Source organism: Paramormyrops kingsleyae, chromosome 6 (assembly GCF_048594095.1).
Source record: "Paramormyrops kingsleyae isolate MSU_618 chromosome 6, PKINGS_0.4, whole genome shotgun sequence".
In the NCBI taxonomy this organism is placed as follows: Eukaryota; Metazoa; Chordata; class Actinopteri; order Osteoglossiformes; family Mormyridae; genus Paramormyrops; species Paramormyrops kingsleyae.
In genome coordinates, this window is record NC_132802.1 from 19,615,143 (window position 1) to 19,634,773 (window position 19,631).

Consider the following 19,631-nt stretch of genomic DNA (forward strand, 5'->3'; position numbering starts at 1 on the left):
CTGGGGACATGCTGGTTACTGGGCTCACAGCCTCCGAAGAGAGGAACCTTCACTGCTCAAGTCAAATAAAGAACATAAATCACCCGATAATAGGTATCAATAGAATCACACATCACCTACTGAATATTTTCCGAAAAAAGGACTCAGCAGCCAAAGAACACTACTTTGTAGAAATATATTCTTCAGTAATCCTTCCTCAGATTTTTTACAAATTCACAAATTCAATGGCGAGTTCAAAAAATTTAAGCCCAGTTCATGCTAACAGCACCTCCACTGTGTTGGGTCCACATCACACTCAATGACTCCAACAATCAAAAAGCATTTTTATTTTGTAGAAAAAGCTTTAGTGATGAATGTTCTCCTCAGGTGGTGGTTTGTTCTCCTTACCCAAAGGCCTGATCCTCTGAAGGACCCAGCCCTGTACTGTCAGGGATCTGCAGATCCTGGAACATGAGGTAGTCCCTGATAGCTGGAGGTAGTGGGAGGGAGCCCAGGGCCCAGATGCGGGCCGGGCCCAGGGCACGGTGCACCACCTGACGACACTGGTGCTTGAGGGAGTGTGGCTCTCGCAACAGGCTCTCCAGCCAGTTCAGCAGAGCAGGTCTGACGGACAGCTGCTTTGGAGCCTCGCCCGTCTTCTACACAAACAAACAAACAAAAACAAATAGACAAACAAATAAAAGCATCATAACCTCACTCTATACTTCACTGCATTGCTGGTGCCAAACAAACATTAAACAGGTGTTAATTTCATTGGAGCATTGCTGGCTAACTATCTTGCTCAAATGTACAAAACCAGGACTTCTTCATGAATTTATCCCAGGACTCTCTAAGATGAAGTAAATGCTCTTAAACATGACACCTGCTGCCCCACATTTTAACAATGTTAAAATTAAAAATACAAGCAAAATTAATATATTACAGAGTGATAACGGGTAATGTCTGCCATTACGGGCCGACCTGTTGTGGGGATTTTTTTCACAGATTTCATCAGAGCTTTTCATAAAAGCAAGCATGCACCTCTCAGGTAGGATGTACCTTGTTCTTGTAGTTGATCCTGGCTCCAGCCCTAACCAGCAGATGGATGCACTGCACCTGGCCACTGCAAGCTGCTTGGTACATGGGCGTGACCCCCCAGACATCTGGGAGATCCACATCAGCCCCATGCTGCTCAAAAAGACACAAATATGAAGTTTCGGCAGGCCAGTCAGCAAATCACTGTGTATGACGACCGGCATACATTGGTATGGATATAAGATTTGGGGGGGGAGAGGGAAAAGCTTCACTGCCAATGTACAGGGTTAAAAATGACATGCACATACATGGTAAGGTTTTGTTATGTATATTTGAGTCCATGGGTGAGTGGATGAGCTTGCCTTCTTCTCACATGGGGGACCAGCTGCACAGATGCAGATTACACCTACTTGCCTAATAAGTGCACAATCAGGTCTTACCCTTATGAGAATGAGAGCACACTCGGGAAATAGCCCCACTGTGGCATGCAGAGGGGTACTGCCATGTTTACACTGGGCGTTAACATCTGCTCCGTGCCTCAGAAGTAACTCTAAGGATGCCCTCTGACCCTTGTACGCTGCCCAGTACAGAGGTGTTTTCCCATAGTAGTCCCTCCTGTCAATCTGTTCTCTGTCTGGGAAGGCCAACAGTCAAAGGAAATAATGGGATTAATTTAATTCTTCCCTCATTTGTATGTATTCATATATTCTTGCAGGATTTTGTAAAACAGGACATTTAAATATGTGTTGAATTTATTGTACATTTATTTACTGTGTATGGGCCCTACTACAGGAGTAATTATTCCATACAATGCAATACCATCATTTACATTTGAAAGCTGGTGCCATCCTCTTGTTGTTTGTCTGTTTATTTACCGGTATCACACTGGTTATTTAGTGGTTATGCATCTCTTTAGGTAAACTCTAAATACATGTGTGACTCCTTTGGAGGGCAACATCATCAAATAAGTGTCTGATCTGACATCAGAAACCCCACTTTGTGAGTTGTTACAGTATTTTTCTGACCCCTTGACTGTTTGCTGCTCTTCTCTGTCTCATGTTATGGTCCCTTATGGACCTTTATTAAATGAAGATCGAGGTACCAGCTAGCTTCTTCATGATAATTATGACGATGACTAATGTCAGTCTTGTTACCCAAGGTGAAGAGGAGCATGCGCAGCTTGTCCAGGTTTCCACGGCTCGCTTCGTAGTGGACCTCAGTCCACTTGTAGTTGTATTTCGGCGCATACTGGTAGGTGCGGCGAGGTAGCGCGGGACCGAGTGGCTTTGCACAGCGCACTTCAGCTCGTGACAGTGAGCTGATGGAGAAGCCCATGGCCCTCGATGAAAGCCAACACAAGTACAAGGAACAGAAGAGCTCATTTAGTGTTAGCGAGTAACACAGTGGGTTACCCATACATCTTCCAGGTGGAATTACGCTGTTTGATTTGATTTCCTAGATGTAACTTGATTTCCTAAATGTAAGCTCTTGCAGAGAAAACTGAGAAATGCTCTAAGATTACTTCTACTGACCCTTAATATAGGATATAGTCTCACAAGCACAACTTGAGAAGACAAATTTGCTGAAAAATTATCCCCTGCACAGACAAACTCCAAGCATTACACTGCTATACAGTAGAACACACAGAATAAACGCGTGACATAACATAAAAACTCTGTTTATGTATTTAATAACCGTTACTACCCTGTAAATAAATAATATTTTTCAATATATTTTCAGACGATAGAATTTACGGTATAAGTAGGGATGGCTGACAGATTTTGTCTATCGAGGGCAATTTAGGTTCTGAAGCCGGTGGATTTGAATGACCTAACCTGCAAAAAAAAAAACGAAAAAAGAAATCAACGTGCCAATAAATTAATGCCTTCGTAAAGTCACTGGAGAATTATGAAGTAACTTCACTCTAAATATTATTTGACTGTAGTACACGTTAGCAAAGCTTCCACAGGTTTTTGAAGGATATAGTAAAACGACCACAGGAAACAATAGCGGCACTCAACCGGGACAAAAAGATATTTATTACCTGCGTATCCGACGAACGCTGACAGGAACTTCGGGTCTTTATCAGCAGTAATATGCGGCATCGGCAACGTACAGTAGCATCAAATGGGACCGTGGCTCCGTCATGATAGGAGACTGATCCACCAATCAGATGCCCCGTTACGTGCCGCGAGGACTTCCGGATTGGACAGGACGGGGCAGGTGAATGAGGTACGCGGCTGAAACGCGGGATGAGTCTCTGTAAGTCAGTCAGGAAACACGGCGTCAGAATTAAAGCAGCTGCCCCCCCCCCAAAAAAAATAAAGAAACACAAATCGATTATCGCGAAATTGAATAGTTAAAGTCACTGGTCGGACTTGACCCGGTCGCAGCGGCTAGAAGGCCGGCTTAGGTACAGTCCTATCCGCCTTCGTGTAGCGGCTGTAGCCTGTGAAGAAGCGGTTGACGTGGACGGTACCTCCGCGTTGGATAAAGCCGGTGACCGTCCGGATGGAAAAATTCGAGGAGGCCTGTAACTCAAAAATATAACGTATGAGAGCTGTAAGTTTTGTGTGTCGGGACCTGTTGATTGACCAGTACGTTAAGGAGCTAAAGCTATGGCCGAAGTTCATTTGGACAATTACGAGAATCCTTAGAGACAGCTGACTGCGGGAAAAACTTATGGAGAATTTCCAAATTTTAGGTCTGTATCTCTAATAGTTTTGAAAATACATTTTAATTTTTCATTATTGAACAAACCTTATGGTTCATCTTCCAGCATTCATACCTCCATTGATATAACATGTTCTCCATTGAAATTTCGAGACTAGGGCTTTGTCTAGAATGTACTTTTATGTACTCTGAAAGGCTCTAAAAATGGCCGAAAATTCGAAACGTAAAACGACGTCATCTTTGAGAGCTTCTTGCTCGAACAGTATGTTAGATGAAGCGTTGTTTTTTTCTATTTACAACATATTATGCCATGTGTATGCAGTAAACATATTTATTAATCTTATAGCGGTGTCAGAATAATTTTTTGGAATGTGCTCAATAATCAAATTTCAGAATTGCCCATTTTCATGTCCTTATTTGATCATGTGGGCAGTTAACCACCATTTTCATATTTTACCATGTATAAATATAAATATGATCTGACAAAGATTTGGTGGTGTTGCTGAGCTTCTTTCTGCAGTTATGATTTTTTAATATTTAATCCGCAAGAATTCAACATTGTCACAGTGAAATATAATGACCAAACACTTTGTTGAAATATTTTCAAAATACTGTATTGTCTTTGTGAAATATGCAACAATGAATCATTCAGATGGTTCAAATTCTTCATATGAATATGAGAGGGTCACCTGGGAAATTGTTCACAAACTGAGTGATTAGATACGGAATGACTGGGAAAAGTAAGTTTGGCTTGCAAAGTAAGTGAGAAAGATAAACCAAGCAAGTTTAACTGCAAAAGAATTGGAACTGAATATGTATCATGCAGCTGCCTTGCATATGGCAAGCGGCGTGAGAACTGTGAGAAAATGAATCACTGCAAGATGTGTAGATTGAGGAAAATGCATGCAGTCAATGACACTGGTGTCACAGACAAGTGCAATAGCCTGTTCTTTGGTGTAGTGCAAACACAGGCACAGACTATACGGATATGATGAACAACTCTGAAGTGTGCAACATGCACAAGAGAGATCAAAGCAAAGAGCCGTTACACCCACACAGTGTTCCAGCAAGGCCATGGTAGAAGAGAGATGTTGACATGGTCACATTTGACCAACAAGAATATCTACTCTTGGTGGACTTGAATGGCTCAAACCCAGAATATGTCTCTGTGTGTCCATCGCAAAACAGTCTCAAATATACCCTTGCTGGTTTCTCACAGTCCTTGCCTTGTTTCTGTGGTGTTGACAGTGCATTTTATTTTGCACGCATCTGCGTAATACACCCATTCCTCTTTCTCTATAAAGTAACAACGGTTTGATAATGAGTTCATTCATTTTGCTTAAGTACTCCTTTTTCCAAAATAGATTATTTTGGGCAAACCAGTTGAACACGTTTTTTTTGTTTGTATGTATTTGTGCACTTGATATATGCATGCTGGTCTATGCAAAAGATTTCCCCATTGGGATCATAAGATATATTTAATTTCTAATACATATGCAACTGTGTTTAAAAAATATTCTGTTTTGTTAAAAAATGTGACCCCATCTTTTTTTTTATGTTAATATATAGACATTTTTGTAACTTATGACCTTAAGTATCTAATGCTGTACTAAAACATGGCAAATTTTTTACATACATGCATTTTTACAGAGACACCAACAACTGTTTCTTTTACAGAATATTTTATTATGTCACCAACTCTAGGAACATCCACTGTCACTTATCAGACAGATTAAGTAGTTAGACACTGGATTTATTAAATCATTATTTACAATACTATTAACAAAAGCCCTTAAACTCCCCCACAATGTTTCCAGCAGTATTCCTTGTTTACTTGTTTTACAGATATTTAATACCATATACCATGAGGTCAAATTAGTTGCATTTAGAGATTAGTCAATAATGTACCACTGTGCTGTTAATGATTTTACAGTTGTTTATTCAACATTTGTCACCATTCCTATATGAATCAATAGAAGCAATACTTTGAAAAGTAAGCAACTTTTACAACAAATAATGGTAAACTTTAAGACATTCATTTTTCTGTAGGAAATGAGTAACTGTAGCAGTCAAACATTTAAGAATTTGTACGTAAATATTCCCAAATTTCTTTTAAACCGGGAGAAATCTCACATCCATAAAAATACAAAAAGGAAATTAGGAAGCAGAAATTAGGAAGCATGTTTTGAGAAAAATCCCTTATATGACATTTCAAGAACAGATTGTCTCTTGGTGTCTAGAAACAACTGATAGATTCCATCCATCCATCTTCCAACTGCTTATTCAGGTCAAGGCTTGGGGGGTGGGGGCTGCACACTGCACATACACTCATATACATAGTTCAGGGAATTTAGAGACACCAGTCAGACTAACTGTAGCCACCCTTTCACAGAAGATGGATTGATGGATGGATGGATGGATGGATGTTGCATATGGTTACTGACATCTGCTGTTTGTACAAGGAACTACAGTCAGTATGCTGCCTTGTACTTAAGTGTACAGCAGTTTGTTATACTGCCATTAAAAAGAGTGTTATTCACAATGACTGATTAAAAATATCTCTTAAAAATAATTATTAACAATTATGTCAGAAAGAACTAAGTAAAACGTGCTAAAAATAATTTTGAGGATGCAAGTTATAGCCAAAATGACATGTATACACCTATTGATTAATGGCCCATGTGCAAAAAATTTATCAAAGTGCTTCTAAAGACTTCAGACTGGGGAAAAGCCTGGAATGCTTTGCTTTAGTCAGTATTTAATTAAAGTTTTGGTTATAATGTTAGTTGGGTTCAGCTGCAACTGTTTTTAAAAGGTCAAAGCAGTGACAAGCTCAAAATTGATGATACACTCTGAATTAGAAAGACCCCTTTTAAATTTGCATCACAGATCAAATTAAGGTGCCAGCACATTTAGTTCCAGAAAAGTTCTCTTCTTTGGGAAGAGGTTAAGTACGCTTTTGACTGGCACAGATTCACAAAGGCAACAATAGAATTTGCTATAAAACTTTTGCTTCTGTAGCCAAATGTATAAGGATGAATGTGATATTCAGACATCGTTCTTCAGTAATTTGATGGAAAACAGTTCTTTTTAAAAAAGCATGTGCCTTTCAGTTGGTTGTGTAATCAATGAAGAGGTAGAATAAAACACAAGGCTAATGGGTTTCAATACGGTGCGGGAAAGTCTGGTTTGACAACAAACTAGTTTATCCAGCTTAAATGGTCAAACTTTAATGGCTTGATTTCTTTTAAAGTATTGGACTAACAGCACAAGAGATACTATAACACTGGGATGTGACAAAATGGGCATTAGAGAGTGAGATATTTACAAGTAATGTCAAACACAAACACGTTCAATAGGGTGTCAGAGGCTCCAGTGCCATTTGAAATTTCCCGATGGGGAAACTTCTAAATCATCGAAAGAAGGTTGCTTGAAATTACAGAAACTATACTTCCCTAGACACAGAGGCTTTTTTCCAACCTTTCACTGAGTAATACATACATGTACATGAAATGAATCTGGACTTGCTTATCCTGCTACTCGTTAATGCTGCAAGGTGCCGTATGTCTGCTTCTTGTTCACTTATCTATTTGTTGCCGCCGAGATGAAACTCTTTGCACTTGTGATCCTGTGTGCTGATGTCTGTGGGAGCAGGGTGGCCCTCATAGTTTCTGTTGCAATTGAGTCCACCGCTTGTTCAGTTGGTGCAGCAGACAAAATGTGTGGTCTGTGATTGGCCCGACAAAGATGCCCAAATAGAGGAAGTAAACACTGAGCATCCATGTGACAACCACGAGGTGGCAAGGACGGTCAGAAGGAGTTCCTCTCTATGCTTTCCTCCTCCGCTTAGTCTGTGGGGAAGTGAGGAGGACCCTGTCCAACCAGGCCAATTTGCCCAGCACTTTCTTCCTCCTTGGCTGCTTTGCCTCCCAGGATTCCCTTTTTATCACAAGTCTGTTACTTTGTTTTCCACAGCGGCTGCGATCTGCTGGAGTCTGTATCCCAGCTGCATCTTCTGGGCAGTGGTGTCCTCCTCCAAAGCCGTGATGATCTGAGATGTCAGCAATGCACATATTTACTGTTGAGGCATTTTAAATTACAGTCCATTCTCTTATCTTTGCTTTCAGGGATCATTTAGAAACTGAGAACTGAGATTACAGAAATACTCCCTGGGGGGAAGCTGACAGAATATTTTAGTGGTCATCCAATGATATTCCCACTCTCACTTCATAGGGAAAATGACATATATAATATTACCGTAGCATGTGAGGTGTGTGACATGGATATAGATATTTCCCTTTAGAAATACAATCAGAAAGGGGCTTTTGTAATGTTTCAGGGTCATAATAAATTGTTGCACATTTATCTACACTGCATGGATGTATGTTGTTCAGGAGTTTTTTAGAATTTGCCATAACACTTTTGCTTTACCTACCTGGTCATAGTATTTGTTGATGTATTTGTACAATTCGTGAAGAGCCACAAGGTAATTCAGCTCTCCTGAATAATTCTGTAAAGACACACAGACACAGACACACACATAACATAAACCCAGTGTTTGAAATAATATCTAATTACAAGTACACTGCAGTGTTTATAGAAGGTGACCTCATAGCCTTTCTCCCAGAAAAATGCTGAAAAGGACTTTGAATCACATTAGAAACCAAATTCCACCAACTAACAATCCAGTCTAAATTTAAATGATCAACAGCAATGGAGAAGATTAGAAATATTTAATCAGTGTTTATCTTATGTTCTAATTTACATTGCTAATTATAACAGTAATGCATGTACAGTACTACGCAAAACCCTTGAGCCACCACTGATTACTTTATATTTTGCTAGGAAAATGGGACAATAGGCACAGTGATTGATTGCAGCATGTGCAGACACACATATAAATACAGTGTATAACTGTATAATTCTAACAAACTATTAAAGTCAATGTTTGGTATGACCACCGCTATACTTCAACACAGCAATCTTTCTGGTAATTTTTTTAAGTAGGTTACAGGAATAGTTCTCCAGGCTTCTTGAAGGACATTCCAAAGCTCTTATTTGGTCATTGGCTGCTTTTTGTCCTGTTCTCTGTCAAGATGATCCCACATTGCTTCAGTAATGTTGAGATCCAGGCTTTGAGGAGGTCTGTCCATGACTGATATTGTTGCATCGTGTATTTTTTATATTATATATGCTTTGACTGCATTGGCAGTGTGTTTGGGATTGTCCTGCTGAAAAATGAAGGCACTGCTAATCGGACGCTGTCCAGATTGTACTGCATGGTGGACCAAAATCTGATGGTACATTTCAGAGTTCAAAACTCCATTAATTTTGACAAGATCCCCAACACACAAGACCTATTGCCACTGATTTTCAGTCCAGTGCAATGTGGCATACCCTTCCATAAGAATGAATTTTTGAAAGCCACTTTTCCATTACACAGTACATGGATGAACTGAAGGGCCAGATGCATCTCTGCTCCTGTATCAGGTCTTTGTGAGATTTTTTTCCTGTTTCTTAAGGACGTGACTTTAAGATACTGTTGATCAGCTGCAAACAGTTTTTTGTTGGGCCTTCTTTTGTTCTCCACTTGTCCACTTTCCTCAAATTTTTCAAGGACACACTACACCATACCGAGATATGCCAAGTTTTCGGCTAATAGCTCTTTGGGAATCACCTTGGTGGTGCAAAAATACTCTATGATGTCTATCAAACTGTTTATCTTTGGCATACGGAGTAGACTAAAGGAAAGAAATGGGAACAAATGTTTTACTGCGACAGGCTACAAAGCGCCTAAAGATACAAGGTGCCTAGATAAAGGTGTTCCAACTACTTAGCATTCTACTCATCACCGGCCTGATCATCTCTGAAACTAGTCAGGTACAGGGACTGGATTGAAAATGAGAGCCAAAAACTTTGAAAGTCCTTCAGGAAGCCTGGAGGACTAATCCTCAAGACTACATTAAAATACAAGAATGTCTGGTTCTTTGGGAGCAAAATATGAAGAAATGAGGGGTGGCTCAAGACTTTTGCACAGTACTGTGTACTGCATAATAATATGTAAAAAGCTGTAAATCTATACCGTGCCCTATTTTGTCCAGTAAATTTCCTGAAATGTTTGTATTATAAATAAGCTGATATATGAATCAATGAAAATAACTAACTGTTGCGTAGAAATTTAAAAGAACCCATGTTAAAGACCTACCCTGGAAAGCTCAGCTAGAGCAGAATTCATCTCCTGGTCACTAGCAGAAATGGTCTGTCGGATATCAGCATAGTACCTGTTTAAAGAAGAGTGAAGAGTATGGCTGTCAATGACAACCCTGTGGGGTCACCTGACCACCCACAGCAGACTGGAGGAGGTGACGCATTAACCAGAGGTGGAAAGTTCAGGTCCAGAGAGTACAAATCCAGACCAGGATTTTGTTTCAACCAACCAGTTGAGCATAAAGAGTCACAGTCACAGAGTACTCAACTGGTTGGTTGAAACAATACCCTGTTCTGGATTTGTACTGTCTACACCTGAACTTTCCACCTCTGGTATTAACTTAGTGTTAAAAAAATGTGTGCTTACAATTGAAATACAATAAAATTTTAACTTTTCATTTAGTCTAATACTGCAGATTTGCATGTATTACCTTTTAGAAGTAACTACTTTGCTATTTCACGTTGTGTGATAGATCAGGATGCTATTGTCATTGTTCTTTCTTCTGGCAATAGTATCCATATGGTCCCATTAGCAAGCGACAAATTGCCCAAAAATGATGCCTGCAGAATCAGCAAGAACATGTACCCCCTACCTGCCTGGCCCCACATGCCCTGGCAGGGTGGCAAACCCTCACCTCTCTACCATCTGTTTGTACCGTGGGATGTCTCGGGCATACAGCAGCTTATTAATGGGGGAGTCCTGTGAATGCAAAACAAAGCCGTACTGCTTGGTGCTTCACACCGGTGCCAATTCAGCGACTGACAACTTGTCATATTGTCCGTTGTATAACCCGTCCACCCCTCCTCACCCTGCCCAGCTTGTGCTCTGCAATCGTACAGGAGTCCATGAAGGTCTGGGCGATGACGGACAGGACGGCGTCCACGTTGTCCGAGGCCTGAACGTCGAAAATGAACTGGGGATTCTTGATGATGTTGATCCAGAATCTCAAAGGCAAACTTAGCAGAGACACAACCCCAAGCAACTTTAATGTGCAATGTAATAAAAAACAAGAGGATGGGAAAGACCAGTACAAAAAGCATGCTGTTTTAAAAGAATAAAAATGAATTTGCACATATATTCAGCCTCTCATATAATCAACCTGCTCCAGAAAAACCCCTGATAACCCACCTTAATGACTACCGACCAGTCGCTCTCACCGCAAAGTGTTTTGAACAACCGCTAATTAGCCACATTATTGTCTCTGTCCCAGCCCAAGACCATTTTGCCTACCAGGCAAACAGCTGGCCTGAGGTGTTTGTGTAGCTTTGCATGCTGCCCTCTCGCGCCTAGAGAAGCCTAACACCTGCATCAGGATGCTCTTCGTTGATTACAGCTCTGTTTACCACCATTGGTCAGGATTCAAACCAGCACCCATCCACTCACAAGCACACTTCCCTAACCATTAGGCCACCACTGTTAGCTATTTGCATTCTTTAAATGCACCTTTGGGGGTGTCATAAAAGTAATTTTGTTGCATTACACAATAACAATAAAGTGCTTGGCCTTGAAATATAAGTGAACCTACAATTTCTGTGACTGCTCTGGGCTAGAAGTCACTGACTAGTTTAACCCAATAGGAACCCATAAAGTAACCACTGGGACAAAGATTAACCAAGGCACTGTATAACGGCAGAGACTGTAGACCTCTCCAATGACTACATCTAAAGAGATCATGTAAGTTACATGACGTGTAAATTTAGCATGGAACTGAGCGAGGTCCCATCACCAGCCCAGCATCACTGCTGGTCCAGTGGCTAGTACCTGTTGGTTTTCCATATGTGAATGGTCTCTGGGTCCAAGATTCCATGCTGCGCTGCCTGCTCGTCCAACATGTCGAAGAAGTACTTGACGGCCAGAGGGACGGGCCTGCTGGTGCTAAGAATTACCTGGAACAGGTCATCCACAAACTTCTGCAGGGTGCCCTGGAGGCAAATACAAGCAAATACATTAGTTCAATGGAAACAATAGGGATGACTGACATACATTCCTGAAAGCTAAGACTTTCTAAAATTATAAACAAGCTGCTAATCTGCTTCTGATGTCCTTCTCTATCAGAAACAATGATCAAATGCAGTTACCTTCATGGAGAGCAGGCGTGTGAGGTAGATCTCGGGGATGGCCTTTGCCCGCTCCCTCTCCCTCAGGCTGCCACGCCGGTGCCTTGGCATCTCTGGCTCCTCGCTGGCCTTCACCAGGTGCCAGAGCCGCACCCCACCCTCGTCAGCATCCTCCAACATGGGCGTCTCTGACAGGAGGAGACACATCAATGAACTCTTACAAATAGGCCTGTTTCTTCAGCTACGCTGCATATCTGCTGCCTAGGTGATCCGTCTGACTGGTGTAAGTCATGATGGGTTGGCCCAACCTACTGCTACGGGGACACTCACTCTCTCCAACCACATAGTCATGAGTGTCATGATGCGTGTGCTTGCTGTGACGAGGAACCAGTGCCACCATTGCACCATCAGGTACCTTGAAGAAATGGGGTATGAGAAATGTGGATTATTTACAAAACAAATAACAGCCAGTAACTTGTATTTCTGATCCACTCCATATTGATAAACCAACAGCCATAAGCTCAGCCATTAAGGACTTTGCTTCGATAACTTTTCCAGGCAGCGAACTCAAGCTCACAACCTTCTGGACATGGGCACAGATCCAAAACCCACTGAACTACCCACCACCCCATAACCAGTCAGAATGCTCATGCAGTCATGCAGGGGTCGGCATGTCTGCTGTGCAATGGCTGAACCTCACCCTGTGTAAACCTCCTTTGTGTTCATGGTGTCTCCTGCCAAGTAACTGACCCACCTTGTAATGCTGAAGGGTATTGAGGCGCTTCCAGCTGCCCTGTACCACAGACGTCAGATCTTCATCAGAGAGAATCAAGTGGCCCGCCACGCCTGAACGCCATTCTGAGGGGACGTCACGTAGCACAAGAATCAACTACCTTCCCCCATACTCTGCTCCAAAATAGACGTATTCTTAATCATTGCTAAGAGTGTCATGAAGAAAGATGTCTTGAGGCAAACTCACATGACATGATTAGACAACGATGGCACAGGCAAGAGTGGCTTACCCAGGTCGAGGGAGTCTGTCTGTGGCCGATGAGAGAATGATGTTCCCTTATATGTCTGGTCTAGGATCTTCTCCTTTACCTGCGTGATGGTGTCGCAGTCCAGTACCTTAGAGGGAACTGTCTGGGCCTCATTCCCCATGCCACCCTGCATCAGCACATTCAGGGTCTGGTGGAATGACCCCCATGAATTTATTTTTGAGGATACATCATTCTCCCCCAACACAACCATTCCTCATACACATAATCTTCACTACAAAGATTCATTTGCAAAAGTGCAGTATCTATGCTGAACAGTGGTTATATACTTCAGTGAACGCTATTAAAAACCAATATAATCATCAATTTATCCCCAATATTCAGAGGAGTACCAAGTGGACCCTGCCTTCTGCCAGCTGGCTTCCTGCCTGCAGTAGCTCGGTGAGAGGTATGGGGTCCTGCTCACCAAGGTGTGGTACTCGATGTCCTCCCGGAGCAGACGATTGTCATTCAGGGTGTACTTGGCCTTCCCTGTCACAGCATCCACAGGCCCTTTGTCCACCTGATGTTTAATCGCCCTGAACAGCATGTAGAGGGACTCCCCGGCAGAATCCTGCAGGGGGCAGCAGTGGCACGCTCAACAGCCAATAACAACAGCTGTGCCCACGTGCCTGGGGCCAGACACGTCAGATTTTCTCTCACATGCGTGGTTTCTCTAATCTCACCCTCAGGAAGGCGTACAGGCAGATAGACATCCAGTTAGTCAGCAGTTTCTCCACCACAGATTCCGTTCTGCATAGAAACAGATCATCAACTCAATGAACAATCCCTACTGGCAAGAACTGAGCAATACCTGAAACCAAGAACTTAATAATTCAATATACGATAGGTTCAATGAGTGGTCTCTATATAGGAAAGTAGTACTTCAATTAGTAATTACACCTTGGTAGAATGACTTCAAACAATAGTAATAAGTAATAAGTAATAATTCAAACTACAGTGCAGCACAGTTCAATGGATTGAATATCATGTGGCAGTGGATACTTTAACATTACGGCCAATCAGAGGGAAGTTCCCTTCCACTGCTGGCCTCTGACCTTCGCAGCATGAGCTTGGGGTTCTTTGCCACATATTGTTCCACCAGGTCACTGAGCAGGGTCCGGAGGATGTCAGTGAAGTACTCCAGCTTGCCATGCAGGGCCACAGTCAACAGGGAGGCCACATAGGCTCGGTCACGGGGCGAGAAGGTACGCTGGCTCTCCAGAGTGTGGATGAACTAGGGGAGTTACACAGGAAACCAGTAAAACCACAAATCAACATTTTCCCATTACATCTAATGCTGAATTTATATTGGCAAATGTGTTTAAACCAGGGGTGTCAGACTCCAGTCCTGGGGGGTCGGAGCCCTGCACATTTTTGGGTTTCCCCTCATTTAACACACCTGATTCAACTCCTTGTGCTAATTACCACACAGCTCTTGAGCTGAATCATTTGTGTGGGAACAAAGAAAGAGCTAAGCTATACAGGGCTCCGGCCCCCCAGGAATGGAGTTTGACACCCCTGGTTTAAACCATATTGTAGCTCAGAATAATATAAGGCGGCTGATTCACAAAAAAAAACAAAAAAACAACCCATTAGTAACAATATCCAACATCATAAAGGGTTAGCTGACAGGATCCAAACTGGACTGCACTGAAATAAAGACTCATTTTCAGTATATATGAAGTCTAGAACACAGTGTAATGATATGCAAACAATGTTTTAATTTTACACTTGGTCAAAAATGTATCTAAATGCATGAGTTCCGGTGCAGCATGCAATGGAGTAGACCTGAAGCCTGGTGTGGCTGCGTGTGTCGTGGCTGTGGAAAGTGTTGATTTTCACTTTGGCGCCCAGTTAACAGATTAGAGCAGCCACACTGCCCACGTGAGACTCGCGGCTCACGCCTCACGCCAGCGGCGCCTCAACACGAAAGTCGGAGTGGCACCTATTTCTCATGTCCGCGGTAAGCAGTTCTCAGTAAAAATGCAGTTAAAAGATGTGTTGATAGTGTTAGTAACATCATACCAACAAAATTACATAACTGACACTACCACGCCGAAAAGGAGAGAATTGTGGGCATATCAGAGACAGCTCAGATACCGAAGTTTGCCTCTTCACATCTTCCCGGATCTCCCTGCGGAAGCTGGGAACCTTATAGCCGCCTTCGACTCACTGAAAGCTAAGCTACGTGTGGCCAAGATCGGGTACTGTCTGTTCTTTCCTGCTACCCTATGTGTGAACTTCAACAGTGACACTGAGAATCAGCTGCTGAGTTTTACCACACAAAGACTGCCCCGCATCCATAACCAGTCGAGTGAGGATAACGTTATTTTACTTTGAGATGGATAGCTTAATGGTTGGAATACTGGCTAATGTTACCTATAACTAGTACAGCTAATGTTAGCCAACAAAACTGTTCTCATCTATCCCCATAAATAATATTTCTGTGACTTATCATCGTAAGTTACAAGCAGAATTCTATTTATTCATTCACGGAGACATTTTATTACAGAACAAGAAAGTTGTTGCCAGGACTCTATTTCAGATTCAGAGAAATTTTTGTTTCTCATGGCAAATGTAAGAACGCAAACACGACGATTCTGGTTACTTCCTGTTGTTATAGATCACAGTGGTCACTAAGGTGTCAAAACCGAATCTTCATCTTCTTTTGCATGCAGGTGGGAACCATTTTCTATTAGCGCCGGTAGGACAAGAAATGAACTTTTATACTGCAAATGAAGTACAAATTAGCATATAAAATGCACGATAATTTCTTGTCATATCAGCGCAAATGCACATAAAATAAGTAAGCGTTTGCACTGTTGTAACAATCGATTGCCGCATGTATCACTTTTAAAGGTGAATACGTAGTTGCGTACCGATTATGTGCATCCCTGCCTATTAGTAAATGGTCGCCTCTTGCTCCTGGATAGGAGTACAACATGCGCTGGCATAGAAAACAGTTATAAACCTTCCTTACAGTACTTTGTTACTTAATTGTATTATGGTCAGGTCTGACCAGGAATGAAATGCATTAATGTCTCTCAACAATAATTGCATCTACCTTAAATTTTGAATTCTGTAAAGAGCCCAGAGTTTATAAAAGCATGATAACAAAGTCGACTGACTTTTTCCCTATCAGCTATTGCAACAGCTTTTGCAAGACAATTTTAGTTCTGCACCAGTAGGTGGCAGAACAGTTCTACAAATATGAGTAAACTGTTTTAGAGATGTAGTAATGGATTTTATTCAATGAATATGCAACACTGAGTAAAGAAGTCAGAGAGGCAGTAATGTAAGAGAGGCGACTGTAGTGGACAAGGGGAGGTTATCATTACCCTGGTGAGGAAGAGCATTCTCAGTCAGAGTAAGATTGCTCTTTACCGTGGTGAGGAAGAGCATTCTCAGTCAGAGTAAGATTGCTCTTTACCCTGGTGAGGAAGAGCATTCTCAGTCAGAGTAAGATTGCTCTTTACCCTGGTGAGGAAAAGCATTCTCAGTCAGAGTAAGATTGCTCTTTACCGTGGTGAGGAAGAGCATTCTCAGTCAGAGTAAGATTGCTCTTTACCGTGGCAAGGAAAAGCATTCTCAGTATGGTATAGAGAGTTTTGTCATATGCACAGAAAACATGCAGCTTCGCTGTACAATGAAATTCTGACTTAGGACATCCTCCTTTCCCCACAGAAAATAGAATAAGAATATAAATTAACATAGTCATATTCTTTACCTTGGTGAGGAAAAGCTTGCTGTTGAGCAAGTTGGACAGTTGCACCAGGCCCTGCTCCACGGTCTGCCGTCGGCACTCCTGAACGTCAAGGTCGCGGCACAGTGGCGAATCCCGGTGGCCAGGGAAGAAGATCCGCTCAGCGTACATACGGTAGTCCAGGAAGGGGATGCCAGAGCCCACCAGGTCACTGGACATGTCCATCATCTCCGTCATCAGGTCTGCAGTTAGGAGAATACAAGCCACATCATCTGGAGAAACTGCAGACGATGATAATAATGACTTCTAGCCATTATCATCGTTTTGGGATGACGTTACTTGGAGCTTCTGCCTTACCTGTGAACTCCTTCTTGCACCGGTCTCTCACACTGGTCTCCAGGTTCTCCAGCTGAATCTGAACCTTCTTGTAGTCCCTCAATGCCTGCTTGCTCTTCCTCCTACCAAATACACATCCATCACCCCATGGAATTATTAGCTGCCAGAGCAAAATGACTGCAAAATAAAAATCCAATCTGGATGTGTTTATATTGTGTTTATATGTTAATATGTATTGTGAAGCTGTGTCTCCATCTTTTGGTCTGTAGCGAGACCAGAGGCCATATTGTCAGTACAGCTGGTACCGTTTCTCTCTCTCATTTGATAAAACAAGTTGGAAGGAGTTTGCTGCTTGGGAGAAGACATACCTGTATATGAGGACGATGATGAAAACAATGAGCGCCAGGATGGAGGCCCCAACGCCAACTCCAACCTGGGCTTCCAGGGGGAAGGTGGACAAACCTTGGGTGTCGTATTCCACCTTGCCCAGGGAGAAGTTCAGGTTTCCCATGAGGACCTGCGTACAGCAGAAATCACACATGAACCAAGGTGTGTCCTCATTACTTCTGCATGCATTTCAGATCACGTTTTCAGCACTAAGAGCAACAGCTCTCTACTACCCTTGAGCAAGGTGCTCATCTGGAGCTGTTAAAATGTCCATATTACAGTGCTGTCAACTTGGAGACGTCATGCTTCTGACTCCTTCATGTTTACACACAAATGCTATGAGGCTGTGAACCCACCGTGAACTCAGGTAGACCATCCGTGCCCTCTCGCTTTCTGCCAGGCCCCGGCTGGGGCTGCTGGGCCGGGGGCTCACAGTACAGGTGGTTCTGGGTCAGAGTCTTCACAGAGCAAACCCCCTCCCCAATGAGCGCAACCACCTCCTCTTTGAAGATCGCTAAGTCCAGGTTTTCTCCCTACAGTGACCAAGGTCGAACACAGACAGGTTTGATATAAAGGTACATTAAGTCATCTTTACAAACAATATCCAGACCAGAAGAAGCCAAAACTAAAGACCTCCACAGAGATGACGCTGCCAGGTTTGTAGCGGTAGGGCTTGCTAGGGTCATAGCGGCTGAGCGGGTGGAGGACGGGGTCCATTTCATAGCTGAAGGCACTTGGACTGACAGTGTCGAAGTTGACGTGCAGGTTATCCAGGAGGAAGTCCACCTGGATGTGGGCGCCGTAGGCATTGGGCTTCACAGCCGGTGTTCTGCACAGGATCAGCGAGGCTGTGATCACTTGGCAGCGATCTGTGTACTAGGACACAACAGTGCAGAGTGAGACGGCAACACTTATTTTTAATTTTTACTCAACAGTTGATGCTGACTCTGATGTTACCTTTTTTACCTGAGGTATAGAAAGGTCTTATTTAAAACTTAGCAAAAATATTTCTTAAATTAGTTTAAACATCAAAGACCAATGAAGTGCTGCAGTCTTTACTAGAAAAACTGGTCTTACTGGCTGTTTGTCTGGGATGGTATCCGTGTGGGAGCTGGTCTCTGGAACAATCCGCCGATGTCTCAGGGGAGCCGTGTGTGTGGTCAGTGGCTCTTGCTCCCTCCTTGTCTTGGTCCCCCTACTCCTCCTTCTCCTATTATGGAGCTGCTCCTTTGGAGAAACAGTCACCCGAATGCGTGGCTCCTGCACCACATCCAGGTTCTGCCCCATCACATGGATTATTCTCCCACCGCTGAGCACATAAATAAATAATTATCATTAATTATAATTGACAAAGTACTCCAGTGGAAAAATATGGAGCCCCAGAAGGGACATAGAGGAAAAAAAATCAATGGTTGGAAAAAAAAAACAGCCACCAATTTTTTCCCTCCATGTCCTTTCCGGGGCTCCTTAGAAAAGCTCCATGGAAAAATAGGACACAAGGATAATAAGGACAGGAGGAATGAGAGAATGTAGGAGGTTCTGCAACAGTAAACATCTCACCTGAGGAAGCTTTTGGAAGGTGCAGCCTGTGTGATGTTGGGATCGAAGGTGTAGTGGAATGCACTTCCCAGCAGATGGCGCTCAACACTGCCATATCGTACCGTAACGCCATGTTCCCCTGTCTTATTGCTGGCACCAGTATGGCACTCGATTTTATCCTCTTGGATCTTCGAAGAGCTGCGTTAGAGTTTACAGTAGGAGCCTTGTTACTTTGCTTACTTAAATCATTTTAAAAGAATGTCATGTCGAATAGGGCTCACATGACGCATGGGAAGTCCCCAATGATCACGCTGATCTCATTGGGATGTCCTGTCAGCAGACTCCTTCCAGTGATGGTCACGAGGGTGCCACCAGCCCTCGGTCCTCGCTGAGGGTGCACCTGTGTCACTTCAGGGTTCTGAAAGCGGGACACGATGATTTCGCAACCACCAGTAATGAATGCATTTACTTATGTGCCAGATCTGTTCCCTGTCTGTCTTATATTTATAGGTTAAGTCGTAAAAATAATAATACAGTACATAATAATATTTAAACTGAATAAAACGCAGACCTAACTGCATATGGTACTGTACGGTACCCCAAGCCTAAGGACCAATGAAGCCACGCAATGTTATTACGAAACAGTGTATTCAACCCGAATTTTTTATATAATA

At 42.7% G+C, this 19,631-nt stretch overlaps 2 protein-coding genes across 9 annotated transcripts in view; both read right to left on the minus strand.

Annotated features, from left to right (window-relative positions):
• Positions 1–161: 161 nt before the first annotated feature.
• LOC111840318 (ankyrin repeat and SOCS box protein 7-like) lies at positions 162–3,863 on the minus strand. 2 transcript variants are annotated; one of them, XM_023804987.2, is made up of 7 exons: positions 3,775–3,857; positions 3,494–3,545; positions 3,059–3,274; positions 2,169–2,849; positions 1,455–1,648; positions 1,039–1,167; positions 162–638 (listed from the first exon to the last, which is right to left on the minus strand). In XM_023804987.2, the coding sequence occupies exons 4-7, from the start codon at positions 2,428–2,430 to the stop codon at positions 384–386; spliced, it is 840 nt and encodes a 279-aa protein (XP_023660755.1). In that variant the 5' UTR covers positions 2,431–2,849; positions 3,059–3,274; positions 3,494–3,545; positions 3,775–3,857; the 3' UTR covers positions 162–383. The 2 variants fall into 2 exon arrangements, with proteins under 2 accessions (XP_023660755.1, XP_023660759.1); XM_023804991.2 differs by lacking the exon at positions 1,455–1,648 and having other exon boundaries at positions 2,169–2,332; positions 3,059–3,863.
• Positions 3,864–5,352: 1,489 nt separating this feature from the next.
• Positions 5,353–19,631, minus strand: part of plxnb1a (plexin b1a) — a 73,547-nt gene continuing 59,268 nt past the window's right edge. For all 7 annotated transcript variants that reach the window (XM_072713811.1, XM_072713812.1, XM_072713814.1 and 4 more), the window contains 21 exons: positions 19,239–19,375; positions 18,979–19,155; positions 18,496–18,727; positions 18,052–18,294; positions 17,775–17,951; positions 17,400–17,548; positions 17,053–17,153; positions 16,720–16,937; positions 14,048–14,226; positions 13,676–13,742; positions 13,417–13,563; positions 12,975–13,140; positions 12,707–12,810; positions 12,283–12,367; positions 11,974–12,140; positions 11,657–11,817; positions 10,704–10,851; positions 10,530–10,594; positions 9,893–9,968; positions 8,123–8,197; positions 5,353–7,738 (listed from right to left, as the gene is read on the minus strand). In XM_072713811.1, coding sequence (XP_072569912.1) covers positions 7,634–7,738; positions 8,123–8,197; positions 9,893–9,968; positions 10,530–10,594; positions 10,704–10,851; positions 11,657–11,817; positions 11,974–12,140; positions 12,283–12,367; positions 12,707–12,810; positions 12,975–13,140; positions 13,417–13,563; positions 13,676–13,742; positions 14,048–14,226; positions 16,720–16,937; positions 17,053–17,153; positions 17,400–17,548; positions 17,775–17,951; positions 18,052–18,294; positions 18,496–18,727; positions 18,979–19,155; positions 19,239–19,375 — 2,979 coding nt within the window. In that variant the 3' untranslated portion in view covers positions 5,353–7,633. The remainder of the gene's footprint in view (positions 7,739–8,122; positions 8,198–9,892; positions 9,969–10,529; positions 10,595–10,703; positions 10,852–11,656; positions 11,818–11,973; positions 12,141–12,282; positions 12,368–12,706; positions 12,811–12,974; positions 13,141–13,416; positions 13,564–13,675; positions 13,743–14,047; positions 14,227–16,719; positions 16,938–17,052; positions 17,154–17,399; positions 17,549–17,774; positions 17,952–18,051; positions 18,295–18,495; positions 18,728–18,978; positions 19,156–19,238; positions 19,376–19,631) is intronic.